The sequence below is a fragment of the Chrysoperla carnea genome, chromosome 1 (genome assembly GCF_905475395.1).
Source record: "Chrysoperla carnea chromosome 1, inChrCarn1.1, whole genome shotgun sequence".
NCBI classification, from domain to species: Eukaryota; Metazoa; Arthropoda; class Insecta; order Neuroptera; family Chrysopidae; genus Chrysoperla; species Chrysoperla carnea.
Genome location: NC_058337.1, coordinates 116,752,649 through 116,771,998, shown reverse-complemented (window position 1 = coordinate 116,771,998; position 19,350 = coordinate 116,752,649). Strand labels below are relative to the sequence as shown.

Here is a 19,350-nt window from a genome sequence, read left to right as displayed (position 1 = left end):
ATTTTGAAGATCATGGATTATTTTTTAGTTGCTCCGCGTACGGAACATTAAGCTCGCACATAACTAAGAACACTCTCCATTAAATTACTTTTCAAACGAAACAAAACAAAAATCGGCTCATCTGTTTAGGCGCTATGTTGCTACTGACAGACACATACACATGGCGGCCAAACTAATAACCCCCTTTTTGACTCCGGGTTTAAAAACTAAATCATACTAAATTACAGCCCCACTAAAATGATTTGAATAGGTGTTAGCAAGTTCTGAAAATTTTTTTAATAATTTTTATTGTTAAAAGATTATGAAACATGATTTGAAAAAAGTTTTTTTTTTTTTAATATTTTAAAATCATGATGACAGACTTTTTCTATTTTAAAATAATTTCCGACGAACGGCTTAACCTCTACATTTGAGCAAAGTATGGTGATTCTTGTAAACTATAATACTCGAAAGATCCGATAAACGCGGTTAATGAATTTTTTATTAATATTTCGTTGTAATAAATTGTGTATTGTTTACGCAATGAAAAAAAATCATCTGGCCCTTTCATTAAGATTGGTTGACTATAATTTGAATGAAATTCACAGAAGAGTTTAATTTGTTTTTATTTGGTCTTTTCCTGATGTTCTAGGAGCATTTTTAAGAAGGGTCGCTAAATTTACCAAACAAAATTTAATAAGGATTCTAATACAATTCGAGAAAACATAATTTTGTTTTCATTAATAACGATATTTTCGACCACATAGTTTCCACAAATAACTGAGATTTCTTTTCAACCTCCACTTAAAACAAAAACTTGTTAACCGTAACTAAGATGTTGAAATAAACAAACTGAAATTATTTTTAGCAAAGAAATTTTTGACATTTATTATCTTTTTGGGCATTCTATTTAATCAAAATTCTCAGTCTTTAATGAAAATCTTCTGTGTAATTAACAATGACAATATTTAATATGTGGCGACGCCAGTTAATGCGTCCCGGGCCACTGAATTTACTGAAAGGTTTAGCAAAATTATTTTCGAATAAAAAAGTGTTGGGTAAGTAACATTATTATTTTTTTCTGTGATTCAAAATCGAACAATTTTTCATTTAGAAATTGTATTCTCTAGGTGTTCTAATAATCTCTCAAGCAATAATTAAGTATTATACGCAAGCACCTGGAGAATATCAGTATGATTGTGATAGTAAACCATAAATCATTTTTTAACAGATATTTCAAGTATTAACCCATCTATCCGTACTTATACTAATCAACATCGAGACGCAAATGTGCAACCTGCAGGCGGAAATGCGCCACCTCCAAGAGGAAATGTACAGTCTCTAAGCAAAAATATGCAACAATTACAACCTATAAGCGCACAAACTCCAAATATAAACGCACAGCCTCCAAACGGAAGGGCACCACATCCAAATGGAAACACGCAATTCGCAAGCGGCATCAACACTTTAAATGCGAATATCCCGGATATAGAAAGTACAGGAGAAGTACAAGAACATGAAAAGCAAGAATGTCCTCCTTCTCCACCTGCATGCTGTGAACCATGCTGCACAGAATGTTGCCCTCGTAAAAGATTGACCTGTCCGCCACAAATATGCCCGATTCCACCATGTCCTCCAAAGCCTCCACCATGTTGTGTTCATCCTCCAGATTGCCCTGAGGAACCACCTCCACTACCACCCCACTGCATCAATGCTAAACCAAAATGTTTGAAATGTTATCGCAAATTTTGGGAGCATTAATATTTTTTGAACCAAAATATCAATTTTATTGGAAATTTTAACACAAGGTAATATGAGTTATTTAGACGAGAAAATAGAAAATAGATTTATTTTTAGAATGTTTTTAAAGTGTCCCACATAAGGCTCTTAATCAAAAGGGTAGGGTAGGTATAACTGTTTATATGGACACTAAATAGATCGGTGCAGGCCTTATATGATCCAAAAGGCACCAAAAACTTCTCAACGTGTGTGGCCTTGTAGATTGCAGATGCTTTTATATAATGTAATTATTCTCAAACCCAACTTCTTAACATTATAAAAGTGAACATGCCCAAATAAAAAATGAGATATATTTGGTCCAGCAATTTTTGTTTATAAGTATCAGCGCGACCAGTTTTTATCCGCCAAAACTTGTAATTTGATGGAAATGCAGAATGAAAATGGTAGAATCTTAGTTATCGCGAGTTTCAAACATCTGCGTCTCTACTCATCTTAGTCACGTATTAGCACTGTTTTTTCTTGTATTCTTCTGAATCCCCCATAACTATCATTTATTTTTATTTTTCTTAAGTGTAACGATACACGAATATATTCATCTATTTATCTCTCTTCCACTCACATATTATTATTATTAGTTGGAATGAATTACAGACCGTGAGTCCATAATGAAGTGAAATTTTCATTATTCGTCTTGTCTGCTTTGAGAATTGATAAAAATTCATTTGCTTTAAAAAAAATATAAGTTTTAATCGTGGCTCGAGATTAAATTTCGAATTCTATTCTATACGATTTAAAATTGGTGTAAAGAGTAACATCGGCACGAAAAAGTTTATTTTAGGACGGCGGAATTTTGGTAAAACCTATAACACCCCAAAAAAAGTGGTGTTTTCCGCTATGTATGTCTGTCTGTAGTATCGTAGCGCCTAAACGCATGAACCGATTAGGTTTTTCCGTTTCGTATGAAAGGCAATTAATGTTCTTAACTATGTTTCAAGTGCGAGTTTAGGGTTCCGGACCCGGAACAACTAAAAAGTAGGCGATGATCTGCAACATCGGTTCTGGTTGGAGAAAGCTCTAAAGAAAAAGGTAATTTAATGGAGAATGTTCTTAGATACGTTTCAAGTGCGAGTTTAGGGTTCCGTAGCCTAAAAATTTCTCGAGAATTTTTAAAATTTTGTAAATTTTATTTGTGTTGTTGATAAAACCACGCCAGATATTATTATTCTAGTAAGTAATTAGAAAATTTTAAAACCAATTTAGTTTGTGGTTGTAATTTTCCCGATTTACTTTAATAATTGTGTAACGTAGTTTTATTTTCCAGACAGAAATTCGATTGCTTTATCATCGCGTATCTCACGATAATTAAAACAACAGTTCTCAGGATACGTATTTCAGTTCCGCTTAATTTCAATAAGGAAGGTAATACTATCCAAAACGTTGCCAGTTCTCTTGTATCAATTTTTTTTATCTTTCAAATTTCTTTATTATCAAACTTTATCAATTCTCAAGAAGGCAAACAAAAACTATCATGTAAATTTCACTTCATTATGGGCTTACGGTCAATTAGGTAACATCATATAATATGTGAAATACAATTTATTTGAACGATAAAGAATAGCTTAAATGTGCCCTTAATGTACAATTAAAAATTTATTCCCACAAATAAAATTCAAACATTTTTTTTTTACACTTACATTAAAACAAAAAAAATTAATGGATTTTTTGTTGTTGGCGGTGTATGTGTGCTGTTTGCATTTTTAAAATATAAATTATTTGCAAAAAATAAAAATCGAAAATATGGTTCTCATTTCGATTTTTATTACTTGTATATTTTAGTTAGGCGTAAGCTGAGAGACGCCGTGCAATTCGATGAGATGACGGAAGTAACTCTACGTGCATTCTGCAAAATATAAAAAAAAAATTGATACATGGATAATGCTCGCATATAGACTGAAGTGACTTAGTAAAACATTCTTGAGCCCCATTCTCGAGCAGCAAAATGCTTAGTGAAATAGTTCGGACAAACTAAATACTTCTTATTCTTGGATATATGCAGGTTTATTCGTGGAAAAATTTTGTAATTATTTATTCTCACGAGATTCTCAGTATCAGATTTTAATGTTTTATATATCTACTTATTGTGTTATATTGCAATCGACTCATATTCGGCACAATATAACAGAAAGGTAGTTATTACACCTCAGACTCCAATTGACCCTAAAGCTCAACATCACTTTGGCACTTTTGCCCTCGAATTTGCTCTGGGAAATTTAAAAATTCGATGTAGATCAAATACTGTTAAATTGAAAAGTTTTTTTTAACTAAACATGATGCTAAAAAACTAAATGGCTCGTTAAGAACATGATAAAAATCAATTTGGGCGTAAAATAATCACCCTAATTTAATTTCTCAGATAGACTGTTCATGTAAAACAGTAAAAAACAAATATTTATGTCGATTGCTCTTATATTTCGATGGTCAAAATCAGATAGTTAAATCAGGTTTTTTGAATTCAGTCTATCTTTTTGTGAGAAACAGAAATACAGAGAAAGTTTCAAACAAAATGCTTACACCGAAGTATTTTGTAATGCAGACTTTTTTCTAAACCTGTAAGGACTTCCATTTTAGTCTTAATATAAAAGCAGTTGTCATAAGAATCAATTTAAGAATTTCAACTTCGAAAATTTTTCGTTAAAATGAATATACAAAGAACGTACACCCTGAAAAGTTCCGCTTACAATAAGGGAATGCATTTCACATTGAAGGCACCAATTTTTTGTTTTTAGTTACAGAACCCTCAAAACAATACAGTTTAGTTAAAATACTCTTCAAGATTTTTAAATTTATGTTTGTATAAAATTCATAAAATTGCATTTTACTTTCCTATTGAGACGCTAAACAAAAATTGCACAAACTTTGTTTAAAATTTTCTTTCATTTTTTATTTTTTCCTTTATGTAATTTTCTTTTACCGGTGATGGTCGGGGGCAAAAGGGGCGGGTCGAGATAGAATTATGATGCTTATGCGAAACGAGTGTTTTGTATTTTGTTGTAGCAGGTGTATATGGATAAAAAAAATTTACAAAAAAAGGGTAAATATGGATGAGATTTAACCAAAAAATATATATATTCTCTCTATATTACATCTAATATTATCACCATTTTACTCTACTATCAATGAGGAAATGTGTGTGTGTCTGCTGCCTTTGTACAACATTTTCAGTCGTGTAAGCTAAGAATATCATAAATTTTACAGACTACTATGTATGTTATATTGAAGGAAAAACTTTTTCATTGGAAAATTTTTATGTTTTTTAAGGACAAAAAACGAAATAACTATGTACATGTACATTTTTCGAAAAATGTGTATAATATGGAGAACCATGTATAGACTTCGTCTATATGTAGACTTTTCTGCAGCTAGATGTGTCTATCATTGAATCGATCGCTTTCAAAATTTTATCAAAAAATATACCTAATTTAATTTAAATAAAACACGTGACACAGATGGAAGTTGAGCCACTTCAAACTATTAAGAATTTTGTTGAATAAATTTCAATCATCCTATTACCATCCAGAATCACTATATAAAATATTATGCATAATATAATTCTCGAAAAAATTCAACTTAATCCGAAATTATAAAAATTCGAGTTCTGAGCTCAGAAGCATTTTGGACTTGAAGTTTTCTATGACCTAATTTCCTATTCATGGGCTTAAATCGAAAGACAACGGGATCACAGATTTCGAACAAAAATTTTTCTGGTTAAAAATTTGTTTCAAACCTGTTAGATTTCAAAAGGAGAAACATATTTTCCGTACAAGATTACTTTCCCCGTAAAAAAGGGATTTTTGGTTATTTTTTGTGAATAAGTATAGTACATGCTCTAAAATCTTTCGATAGTCTTTTTGAAATTTTTCTTGGGAATAAAAAAACTCGTTTATTTGGGAATTATTTTAAAATGTTTTCTAAATGTTTGATCGAAACTGAAAATTAAGTCACCTAAATTTCTGTCTAAATATTAAATATGAGAACGAAATTGGTCAAAACGATTTTGGTCAAAAACGAAAACAGGTATAGTTATACAGGTATTCGTAGGAAACCTATTCTTCCTAATTGTCCAATGTCCATATTAGGGCAAAATTGAAGCTTCCTGTTATCAAAAAACGAAAATAGAAAGTTGAAAATTTTTAGACAGCATCAAATAGTGAGTCTTGAGTTGGAGGAAATTTTTGGTATTTAAAGTTTCATTTCATAGCATTTAGAACAAATTTTAGGAAAATTTTCGGGGAAAAAAAGCTGTAACTCATTTAATTGTTTATACTTGTTTTTATTCAAGCTGCATCTTTTGTTTATAGATTAAATTTTTTTTTCGTTTGTAGCTCTCTGGGTTCAGTATAGATGTCTGTGGTAAAAAAAAACATAATAAAAACGAATCTTACAATTTATTATTGTTTTTCATGAATAAATTATTCACAGAACTTTGAATCAAAATGAAAATTTTATATTCATTGTAAAAAGGATTTAATGTTTTGTTGTTTCTAGTATGTGAGAAAAAAATGAATCATAAATTTTCAAGAATTTCACCTCAATATTTTTAACATACTTATTTCGTTGGTTTTATTTACACGAATATCGTGTGTAACTTGCACCATATTTTATGAGAATATTCTTACATTGACATTCAAAGTATTTCATTTCAGTTCAATATATTCGCACCGTGTGTGAGTTTTATTGGAGGCGTGTCCATGGTAAACGATACACTATTTTAATTATAGAATTGTATGGATGCATATATAATTGTATAAATTTGATTTCTTTTTTTCACAATTTTTAATGCATTAAGTTTAATTAATTAGTGTTTTTCAATAATTTTAATTTGACATTTTCTATAACATTAACATGTAAAGAATTGCAAAATAGTCATAACAGCCTCTTTTATCGCCAAAATTTTTCACTAGAAGCGCTGGCATCGATTTTATTGTCACTAACATGACCACGCACACAACGAATTGAATTTTTTCCAAAGACTGCATCCAATAATAGATCTCTTAGAAAAATTTATCTCTATAACCGTAAATAAATTTTTGGGCCTCTAGAAAACTATTCCTTCGTAAAAGTGAAAAATGAACTAAATCCAATTTTCAAAATTTTAATATCTTTTATATAGAGTGTTCTAAAAGTTCGAGATCCCTCTTGAATTTTAGAAAAAAATGGCTGAATAAAAACGTTGTAGGTTTTCGCTACTATATTGCAATGATGGTCAAGTTTGATTATACGTGCAAAATCCTACAACTTTTGCCTTAGTAATTATTTCCTAAAATTTAGAGAGGATCTTGAACTTTTTTAACATCCTGTAGTAAAAGAGATGGTATGGCGTCGATCTCTTCACCAATCTGATAACCAGATGAGACAATTTTTTAATGAAATTTTATTGATTTTTAAATACTCCTATCAGTTTTTCTATCGGTTTTTATAGCATTATAAGTAATTTTTATCATTTTTTCATGAATTTTTTTTGTCGGCAAGCCTAAACCATTATTTTTATACCATGCATATATGTAATATGCAAGGTATACTAAGTTTAGTCCCAAGTTTGTAACGCTTAAAAATATTGATGCCACGCACAAAATTTTGCTAAAGGTGTTCATAGAATCACCTAATTAGTCCATTTCCGGTTGTCCGTCCGTCCGTCTGCGGACACGATAACTCAAAAACGAAAAAAGAAATCGAGCTGAAATTTTTACAGCGTACTCAGGACGTAAAATGCGAGGTCGAGTTCGTAAATGAGCATCATAGGTCAATTGGGTCTTGGGTCCGTAGGATCCATCTTGTAAACCGTTAGAGATAGAACAAAAGCTTAAATTTAAAAAATGTTCCTTAATAAAAAATAAACAACTTTTGCTGGAAACATTTTTTGGTAAACATCACTGTTTACCCGTGAGGCCGCCAATTAGGCGGAAATTTTATAGTATGTACCATACTTGAATATCAGATATGTATGTGTCACATGTGCGATGTGTTATATGATAAAGAAATCAACTCTGACTATGCATGGTATTTCAACAATTAATTCAGCCAATTGTTTGTTTTCACTTGTCGTAATTAAATTATCTTTTGTCTGGTACGAATTTTGATTGGTTAACAGATTGGTATAGTACCTCTATTAACTTACATCTGTTCATACTGTCTATTAACTAATCGAAATTCGTATAAGTGGAAATATAAAGAAGGATAATTTAATCACGCCAATAATAGGCTAGCCTGCAAAAAATCGTTCTACGAAAAAAATTATTAAAATTTATTTAATTAAAAAAAGCCTATGTACACTTTTCGATTGGTAAGCTATCATAGGCTCATAATCGCTTACTTACGAATAGGGATAACTTTTTCTGAAGAGATCTTGATATTGGACACAGTCTTTGAAAATATTTGAATATATTGATGAACTCAAATGAGATACTCTGAATAGCTAGTTTGAAAAATATCGCAAAAATATGGTTTTTTTTATAAATATTTTGTTGTTTAGAATAGACAGCAGGATTTAAATTTTCGGCCCTCGAGTTTTCTACCAAAATATTATAAAAATTTTTTTATGATACAGAAAGAATAAATTTGAAAGATAACTGTTTTTTAGGATGATTTTTGAATAAATTTTATTTTTCTTGAAACGAAACTTTAATAAAATCTTATCTTTTTTGTTTTTAGAAATTATTATTCACAACCTCCGATCGCCAATCTTTGTTCAACATAATATATAAAAAGAAAATAACTGCCGCTATATATATGCTTTTGTACTTGGGCACATTTGGAATGATGGTTTAACATTTGGATGAAGCAGGACCCCAAATAGCTTCAAGCTTTCGCTATCTGTTTTTCTTCGTTCTTGATACCGATATTTGTAAATAACTCCTTAAGAAAAAAAGTTACATAAGATATCCAAAGAAATAAGAAATAATCAAAAGATTTTACTAATTAATCTTGATATTTTCTGTTTTATGAAAAATACTTAAATCATTTTACTCAATCGATGTTTCAACTGCGATTTTCATTCTTTTTTGATAAATTTGGTTTAATCGTATTATGAAATTTTATGTGCAATTATTAATTATATGGTCAAAAGATTACATCAAAATTATCAAAGACATTGATTTTAATTGAATGATTTTGTTTTTCATAAAACTGATAATAAAACGATTAAACAAAGAGGATTCATCATTAGACACACAATAATCGTGTACCCTAAGAGATTTTCGTATATTTTTGTTTTAAACTGTATTATTTCATTTTTAATAAATAGACATTCTTAATGAAATTATGGTTTTATTGTCTAAAACTCTTTTTATTGATAGAGATATCTAGGGAGGCAGCAATTTGGGGTTATTGAGCGAAGTGGGTAATTGTGCGTGCCGCTTATATCTCTAACCAGAAGGGGAGGGAGGTTTATCTGGCTGAAACATACTTGAGAGGAGAATTAGTTATAACGTGAACTGCGACGTACGTATGACGTTTCAATTTTGTTTTTATCAATAAAATAAACAAATCCTGTCACGTCCACGTTTCGGATGCGATAATGGTAAATCGTGCTCTTTTTTTGTGAGTATGTTTAGTATGTTTTTGTGGATATGTTAGAAATAATAATGAAGTTACGTTTGTTCCCTGAACCAGTATTAAAATAAATTTGTATTTCGGCTCTCTGGGGAAACTGTACGTGATTTAGTCAGCACCTTATCTTCTTGCACCTTAAACACTTAAGCGAGAAATTCTTTTATATATACTGCATATCTCGGGATTGACTCTAATGATTTTGATGAAAATTCGTATACGTATAGCATGGTGGGAGGGGGTATTTTTTGGATGAGATTTTTGGGGCAGTATATTGGATATTTTTTTTTTGTATTTGTCAGGTGATTTTGGTGTTTGTTTTCAGCAAGTAGTATTAATTGTTAAGTGTTTTTACAGAAAAAGCTTTTATTTTGCAAATGAACCTGATTTGTGTACTTTTTGAGTCAAAATTTTCTTATATACTAAGTTCTTAATTTTTTAACATTAATGTTAATTTAATGATTGGATCCAGAGTTTCTGAGATATCGCGATATTTGGACCGATTTTAGTCCGTATCTCAAAAACTATTCGACCAGTCATCAAATGCACCCGATTTTTGCAATTTTTGGGTCAAAATTACCTTATATACTAAGTTTTATCGAAATTGGAGGCCAAAAAAATTTTTCGATTATTTGGAATTTTTTTAAGGGGTACCCCTTTGATAAAATCCAGAAAATCGCAAAAAAATTTTTGGTTTGGAATTTGATGAAACTTAGTGGATGGGGTAATTTTGATCCAAAAAGTATAAAAATCCGGATAATTTAATGATTGGATCAAGAGTTTCTGAGATATCGCAATATTTGGATCGATTTTAGTTCGTATCTCAAAAACTATTCGACCAGTCATCAAATGCATCCGATTTTTGAAATTGATGAAACTTCATTTTCATTTTCTAAAAAGATAATTCCTCACCAAAAAATTAAAATCCATAAAATTGTGAACAAAAGGGAGGATAAGTGAGGGCTATAACGTGACAGTCTTTGTTTTCAAATGGAAAAATTGCCCAGCAAAGCGGGCAGGTATCTGCTAGGTAATTTATCTTCTATAAATATATAGGAGACTTTCTATAGATATAGATAGTCACTCATCACGATATCTCTGGAACTATAAGACCTAGAGACTTGAAATTTGGCAGGAATATTCCTTTTGCCAAGTAGAGGTCAGCTAAGAACGGATTTTACGAAATTCCACCCACAAGGGGGGTTGCGGGGGTGTTCATGAATAAAAAATTCATATTTTTCAATTATGGCTTTTAATAGTTCAAAACTTGGTCAGAATGTTTCAAATTACATTTAGAAATTTTTTTAACCTTCGGAGGGTAGAAAGGTGTAGCGAGAAAGTGGGAAGGAAATATCGAATATTTACAAATATACCTAAGTGGGGTATCAAATAAAAGAGCATGACGTGTACATTACAAAACTGTTATCCAACGCAAGGAAATGTGGAGGGAGGGGTGCAAGTGGGGATGTTGCCCAGCAAAGCGGGTAGTTCCCAGCTAGTATAATATAAAACATAACATATGGAAAGAAATTCTATTTTAATTCATTAATGATTAGTGTAAATTATGATATGACGTTATATTACAACCTACCTTTCTAGTAGGTACTGTACCTACGTCGTACGTATGTAATAGATAGTTACCTACCTACCTACATAGATAAAGTGAAAATGCCGAAAGCCTATTACTAAATACTACACCAACAAAACACTAGTTTAATTAAATCTAATGTCAAAACATTTTGTGATGTTTAAATAGTTTAATACCTTTCGTCTGTCTAATTATAATTTCATTTTTATATTCGTAATATTTCATTATAATGTAATGTTATTCCATTCTAATGTAATATGTTTGTAGATAATATGGTACAGTAAATCTGGCATTTTGACTGGAAAAAATTACAATACTGACTCTGAGGTTATAGATCGTTAGGGGGGCATGTAAATAACTTTAAAAAAAATTAAGAGAATTTTTCGTTCCGCTGTTTTTGAGAAAATCCAAAAAAATGGGAAAAAAAAATTTGGAATGCGTTTTTCTCGGAATCTATTGGTTTAAGGGAAAAGTTTTTCAAATAAAAAATGTAGAAGACACTGTCAGCTACATTTTATGTCATTGGAGCAACGTCATACGAGTTAAATTACAAAAAGTAGGTGGCGTTAAAGTATCAAAAAAAGGGTTTTCCACGGTTTTCATTAAGAAAAAATGATTTTTTTGTAAAAGTGTAAATGAAAAAGTTGTTTGACTCAAAATTAGCTTGAACTTTTATTTAAACAATTTTTTTGTAAAACTTACCGTTTTTGAAATACAGCTTGCTGAAAAATCTGAAAGTTAAGTTTTTTAAAATTTTGAAAAGGAGTACTTGATTTCCTTTTTATTTTCTTGGTTTATTTTAAACATACATTGTTTTACTATAGCTCGGAAACGATAAGTTTTCATAAAAATTGTTTAAATAAAAGTTGAAGCTAATTTTGAGTCAAACAACTTTCTCATTTACACTTTTACAAAAACATCATTTTTTCTTAATGAAAATCGTGAAAAACCCTTTTTTGATACTTTAACGCCACCTGCTTTTTGTAATTTAACTCGTATGACGTTGCTCCAATGACATAAAATGTAGCTGACAATGTCTTCTACATTTTTTATTTGAAAAACTTTTCCCTTAAACCAATAGATTCCGAGAAAAACGCATTCCAAATTTTTTTTTCCCATTTTTTTGGATTTTCTCAAAAACAGCGGAACGAAAAATTCTCTTAATTTTTTTTAAAGTTATTTACATGCCCCCCTAACGATCTATAACCTCAGAGTCAGTATTGTAATTTTTTCCAGGTCCGGCCTTTTTTTAGTCTATATTGACTGAATCAATAAGTCGTGGTTCAAGTTACAACTGCAGGAATAATTCATCAAATGGCAGATGGCGCAAAAATAATGACAATTTCTAAACACACTTATAGCGAACAATTCAAGTAATTTTCATGTTAATTTCACCAGGCGTGTGGGTTGGGAGTGCCTGAAAGCTGCAAATAGCTCAAACAAACATAGCCTTTTCTTTTTTGAGGTATTTTCTTAATATATATGCAAACGTGTACTGTTTAGCCCATAGGAAGTTAGTAGTATAAAAAATGAATAACCAAGTTGCAAAAAAACTTAAAAAACTCAATTTACAAGCTTTTTCGATGGCTTCCTCAAAATATACAAAATTGCTAAGGTATATGTGAAGTTGTAAAGCTGTAAGTGTGTGATTTATCCAATAAAGATAAGTTTCATGCATATTTACAAGATTGCCTATTGCCTTCTTCAAGAGTGCCCCCTCGAAGAAAACTTGGGAAAATAATCAATAACGTAATGAAAACTTCTATGGGAATGGGAGGTTACAGTTTTTTTTAAATTGAAGTAGTAACCTTGCACAATTTTTTGCTGTCTTATATGTATACTTGACGTCGTTTCAACAGAGTATGTTTTTATGCAATATAAATGAATTAGTGCACTAAAGTCACTAGTTGAATACTAAATGTTAAATTACATATGATATACCGGGTGTTGTAAGGGTAACCAAAGTTTGAGGAAGAAATTAAGCCTATTTTATATTATTCTAGGATATGGCACTTAAAAAAAAAATCCATAAACCCTAACTATTGGCCGAGTAAAAAATAAGCTCCTGAGTCGATGTGGTGCATTTTTTTTCATAGGACATAGAGGGTGTAGAAATCTGGGGAAAAAGTGGATTCTTACCGTCAGGAAGCAACGCGATAAGTCAAAGCATCCATTTTTTATAAATGGGGAAAAATAGTAGCAGGCAAAACTTTATCCCGGTTTCGGAAGGGGGGGGTTGAAGAAAAACGGAAAAAGTGCATCCTAACTGGAGAAACTCAAATGCGATTTTATTGTTCATGGTTATGAAAAAAAAGTGGCAAACACCGCGGCTGGCAGTATGACGGTAATTTGAATAAAGAGTGGGAGAATTCCCAAAAACTTCAGTAAAAAAAAGGAAAAACTGAAAAAAATTTCTGCCGCTTACCAGATTACTTCGATATCAGACATTTTGATTTTTTTCCCATTTTTTAACAAAATATGAAAATAGCGTAAAAGATATGACAAAAAAATGGATATTAGAGATTTTTCATAAGAACATGCTAAATTTTGTTTTACTAGAAAGAGATACAAATCTTTGATGGCTTTTATCTTGATTGTTTCTATAGCTATTCAAAAAATAATTTTTCTATCTTGTATGCTACATGAATGAGCTTTAATTAAAGCAAAAAAAAATCATCGATAATCCCTATTTATTATATTTTATAGCCGAAAGCTGTGCATTTGTGCGTGGAAGGTTAGAAAATTGGAATAAAATGAATATAAGAAATCACCCAAGACTTTGAATAAAGTCAAATGAAATAAACATGAACATGAACAACTTGCTCGACACCAAATAGTAAATATTATAGGCAAAAGGTTACAAACATACATACAGAACGAGTGATAACCATCGTTCGCATCGTTTCGTTTAGTAATCATTTCGTTCGCATCATTACGCGCTAACAAAATTAAATAAATGTCATTTAAATTTGTTTTAAAGATTAATACACATATCAAATATAATTAAATTTATCACATGACAGTTTGAATTCATTAGAGATTAACTAACTTACACAGAGGCAAACGAATAAGGCGTAGGAAGTCGGAATATAAATAAACTAATTTAAACAAAAAAGAAAAAAAAAGTTTTTAATTTTATTATTTTTATATGTTGAATGAAACAAAAGAAAAGTGTGTGTAGAGTATTGGTAGCCGGCAGATTGGTAACAGATATGATGCCGATGGTAGCAGATGTATACCTAGTGAGCGTATTGGTCAAGTAATATTTATGTGTACACAAGCTCTGTATTCATCATCCAACAATATAGGCAAGCATATATACAAAAAGAAAATGTATGTATGTATGTAAATAATAAAAAAAAATGAAACTACTCAAGTCGATTGTTAGAATCCATCCCTCCGATAACATTTTTAGCATACTGCGTTAATTTTCACTGGCGTATATTTCGAAATATAACGATTCAGAATCTTGTTCTTAAATCTGAATGCCGTAATAATAGTCAGCCTTAGCCATCCTACTTCCTGGGCAAAGGCCTCTCCTAGTACATTCCATTGTTTTCTGTTTCTAGTTGGTCTAGCTCAATATCCGCCTGCAAAAGCTGCATTCTCACCCCTTCCGGTAGAAAGTATTTAGGTTGCGCCTTATATATATCGAGATCGGCTCCAACAATTTTGATGAAAATTTAAATACTGATATTATTCAACATAAGAGTATAGGCAAATGGTGGAGGGTTGCCATAATCGTGTCATTTTACATTAAAGAGTACATTTAATTGATAAAGTTTTGTTTTATTCAAACGATAGAGTATCAAATTAAAGTATTGATTTTTCTCTATGTTTCCGAGCAAAACAAGGAACTCTCCTAAATGATATTGGGGTATTTTGCATAAGGAACTGATTAACCTCCAAAATCGAAATTTAGTTGATAATTAATAAAACCGAGTAATACAAACAAAATTGGATTAAAATTGTAATTATTATTAATATATTCGCTGTTCATTAAAGGTATTAAAAAGTACCATATTGTTAATTTTGATCAAGAACACCAAGCTCCCTCTAAGAGGTTTCCAGAATGTGGAATCCTGGTCCCGGAAGTAAGCACATACGTGATAGCTAGCGAAAAATTGACATCACAGCTGAAAAGAATGGCCCAAAATTAGTGGGTTTCAAAAAAAATTCCAATAAGATCGGATCAAATTTTCCCGTGTTATCAAAAAAATCGAACTTTTTAACTTGATTACGTCAACAAAATCCAAAAAATTAAATTTTGCTGTATCACATCCAAATTTTATCCAATTTTGATAAACCAAGTATGTTATCCTACTAGATTTGGGCTATACTTTTTAAATTTGTGACCAAAATTAACCTTGCACTAATAGGTTTCAAGAATGTGCAGTCCTGGTCTCGGAATTAAGCACATAAGTGATACCAAGCGAAAAATTGACATCACAGCTAAAAAGAATGACTCAAAATTAGTGGGTTTCAAAAAAAAAAATGTAATCAGATCTGATCTTTGCCTGAATTATCCAAAAAAATCGAATTTTTTTTACTTTATGACGTCATCGGAATAAAAAAAATTTATTTTGCTCTATCACATCATTTATCCAATTTTGATGAAGCAAGTATGTAATCCTACTAAATTGGGGTCATACTTTTCAAATTTGTGATCAAAAATTAATCTAGCTCTAACATTCTTCAAGAATGTGGAGTCCTGTTCCCGGAAGAAAGCAATGATCCTAATTATGTACTGTTTGAAAATCCTTGAATTGATTCAATTTTTTCTACACCCCATCGTACATTATATGGTATATAATAAAATGATGTAAAATAAATATCATAGATGGTTTTTCATTTCTATATATATCGTTTCGTTTCGTTGGGCTGGCTGGCTGGCTGGCTGGTTGTTGTTGTTTTTGTTTAGTTGTATTTGTTTAATGTTTATGTTAGTAGTATCTATGTATAAGTAAAGTAAGTAAACTAAAATAATATTTTATATAATATTTTGTTTTGTACATAAGTATATGATTTATGATCAAAATTGCGATACATTTTCATTCATTTATTGTTGTTCAAGCATGTTTAAGCATGTATCGCATGTATACGATATGCAATGAGGAATATGATTATACCGTGAGGTAGTGTGATAGATTTGGGGAACATTCTCATCACCATTCTGCCTCAAAGTGTCTCTGAAAATTATTTCTATTCAAAAATTAATTTTAAATTAATTTCTTTTATAGGACTTGCAATATTCACTTCCTAATAAAATTCATACAATAGGGGATCGGACTAAATTTTTTTATCATTTCAGATGAAGAATTCTCACTTCACGAATAGAAAAGTGAAGTTGGTCTGTAAAAATCTTTACTAGTATGCAAGATATGAACGTTTAAAATTTCTAATTAAACACGGAGGAAGATACCCATTAGTGGCGTTTTACGTGAGTATCGCCATAGGGATTACATATAAAATTTTGGAAGGAGATGGAAAACCTTTGAATGCAATCTTTGATTGCTTATAGCTTCACATTTTTAAGAGTAATATGATCAATTCGGCATCAGAATTATCCACTATTTTATAAAGCCTAGTTCTGAATTAACCAAAACGCTGTCGGTCGACGGACTAGGACAAAAGTGCATCAGGATGTCTAAGTGATTTGAAACAATTGAAATTTTTCAAATGAAAAAAAAGCCAGCTTGATGCGCAGTGCAAAGTACGCAACAATCGACTCGCTCAGATAGGCGCCTTTTTTCCTGCTACCCTCTCCACTCTAGTTTTACGTCCTTAATATACATGTTCTTGGATTTATTACTTACAGGCTCCCAGAACATAATTGAGAGACATGGGCTCCCAGATTTATCATCATCTTACGGCCAATTATATTAAATATATATGTATTTTGTATATGGGACCTACATGCTACACACACGGGTTGGTACCTTCCTCATATTATGGTGGAGGTTTTAAAGTGAACAGTTTTATTATTATGCAACGTGATGTTTTTAAACTAAAATTATTTTGTTTATAGTTTGTACACCCACATTATGGCATAGAAGATAGGTTTTGAAAAATTTATTTTTAACCAGTGGTGACTCACTGAAATGAATATATCGAAGAACTAACTTGATATGTTTCAAGGTTTTTTAGTAATAAATTTCGATTTTTGCCCCAATTCCTAGATCAGTTTTTTGTATTTTTAAAATACGTATTTTCGACTACCAAGTAGTCATCATCAGTAAGAATTAGCTAGTGAATGTTACTCTTTGTTAATTTGGTGGCGGACTGCACACTGTTACTTTCGTGTTTTTACAATTTATACTGTTCACAGTATCTGTCAAATTGTAGCGTCAGTGGCGCTAGCCAATCAACTGCCATCAGTTGACTAGTCTGGCCAATGAGCATGATACTTGTGCGCAAGCCCATTCAAGTATTTTTTGACGTTTAAAATAATAAATTACAAATCAGACCTAAATTAAAAAACTATAAATAAATCATAAAAATAAATAATCATTTATTTTTATAACGTATTGACAATTTTTAGAAATTCAACCCTGATTTTGCAATTTTTATTAAATCCGAATTTGGAATAGGTCCTTTGTTCAAGTTCATTGCTTCATTACCCATCTTTTGAATGAAGATGCTTTCATAAGCGTCTAATTCGCAAGGATTGGGTACTGATTTTAGGAGCTTAAGGTTTGATTTGTCGATTTTGTGGTCGTTTTTCGATAACGTGAGCGGCTACACATGATTTTTCAATTCTTCCATATTTTAAATGGCCCATATGTTCTTTGAATCTTGTGATAATTTGTCTTCTACTTTGACCTGTTCATTCAAAAGATGGGTAATGAAGCAATGAACTTGAACAAAGGACCTATTCCAAATTCGGATTTAATAAAAATTGCAAAATCAGGGTTGAATTTCTAAAAATTGTCAATACGTTATAAAAATAAATGATTATTTATTTTTATGATTTATTTATAGTTTTTTAATTTAGGTCTGATTTGTAATTTATTATTTTAAACGTCAAAAAATATCATGCTCATTGGCCAGACTAGTCAACTGATGGCAGTTGATTGGCTAGCGCCACTGACACTACAATTTGACAGATACTGTGAACAGTATAAATTGTAAAAACACGAAAGTAACAGTGTGCAGTCCGCCACCAAATTAGCAAAGAGTAACATTCACTAGCTAATTCTTACTGATGATGACTACTTGGTAGTCGAAAATACGTATTTTAAAAATACAAAAAACTGATCTAGGAATTGGGGCAAAAATCGAAATTTATTTCGACATATCCTAGAGTTCTCAATTATTATCTTCGATAATATTTATAATAGGTTTTTTAGGTTTCATAGGTATGAGGTCGCATTTCGTAATTAAATTATCTTTCTTCTGATACCAATTTCGATAGATCAATTCGATGTATTTGTCTATATTGTAAGGGGGTTGAGGTGTCAGGATAGGGGTATTACACTTTAATAACACTTAATAATTGAAAACAATTATATTATTAAAACGATTATACATAAATTAAACAAATTAAATTTTTTATTCAACATGGCTTCTATCACTCTTATTGATTATCGACTAACTATTAATATTGTTCGTACCTCTGTTGATAAGAACATTGTTCGGTTATCAAGTTATGAATTCACTGTGGCGAAATAGTGAACTATCCATAGGCGTACTGTAAGTTAATGTTGGTCAGTTGCAGCGTCGCTTACAGCTTCGGTCGTCCTGACAGAAGCTGTAGCGACGCTGCCACTGACCAACATTGACTTGCACTGTTTGAGTGATAGGTACGCCTATGGATGGTTCACTGTTTCGCCACAGTGAGTTCATGGCTTGATGGCCGAGCGGTGTTCGTGTCAGCATGCGAACATACACGAGCAATGTTGGGAGTTAGTCGATAATCAATAAGAGTGATAGAAGGAAGCCATGTTGAATAAAATATTTAATTTGTTTAATTTATGTATAATCGTTTTAATAATATAATTGTTTTCAATTATTAAGTGTTATTAAAGTGTAATACCCGTATCCTGACACCTCAACCTCCTTACAACCTCGATTAACTCACCTTGTTGAGACTCGGTTTGAACTCTTGGAGTTGATTGACTTGATTGTAATAGATCCAATTCGGATCGCATTTTGTTCAATTGGTTTTGTAGCTCACTGATAACATTTGCGACATCTTCGTCCATTTTATTGTCTTTTTTCGGTGGCATTATTGATTTATCCCAGATAAATACACCAGCGATTGAATCCCGGATTCAAAACACGAATAAAATAGGAGGAAATGTATGATGACGGAGATGTTAAAAATGGAGGGAACAATTTTTTTTTTACTTTTTGGAGTGAAAATGGATTTTTTATCCCACTTCTGAGGTTGTAAGGGGGTTGAGGTGCCAGAATAGGGGTATTACACTTTAATAACA

The 19,350-nt window shown here is 31.1% G+C and overlaps 2 protein-coding genes across 2 annotated transcripts in view; one reads left to right on the top strand and one right to left on the bottom strand.

Annotated features, from left to right (window-relative positions):
• LOC123293811 (leucine-rich repeat extensin-like protein 3) overlaps positions 1-19,350 on the bottom strand; it is a 25,447-nt gene extending 6,097 nt beyond the window's left edge. Inside the window, exon 1 of the mRNA XM_044874748.1 lies at positions 18,993-19,350. Within this exon, the coding sequence (XP_044730683.1) occupies positions 18,993-19,140 (148 nt within the window). The 5' untranslated portion in view covers positions 19,141-19,350. The remainder of the gene's footprint in view (positions 1-18,992) is intronic.
• Positions 858-8,654, top strand: LOC123290907 (salivary glue protein Sgs-4-like). The gene is made up of 3 exons (XM_044871279.1): positions 858-1,037; positions 1,211-1,787; positions 8,428-8,654. Exons 1-2 carry the CDS (start codon positions 938-940, stop codon positions 1,738-1,740), a joined length of 630 nt encoding a protein of 209 aa, XP_044727214.1. The 5' UTR covers positions 858-937; the 3' UTR covers positions 1,741-1,787; positions 8,428-8,654.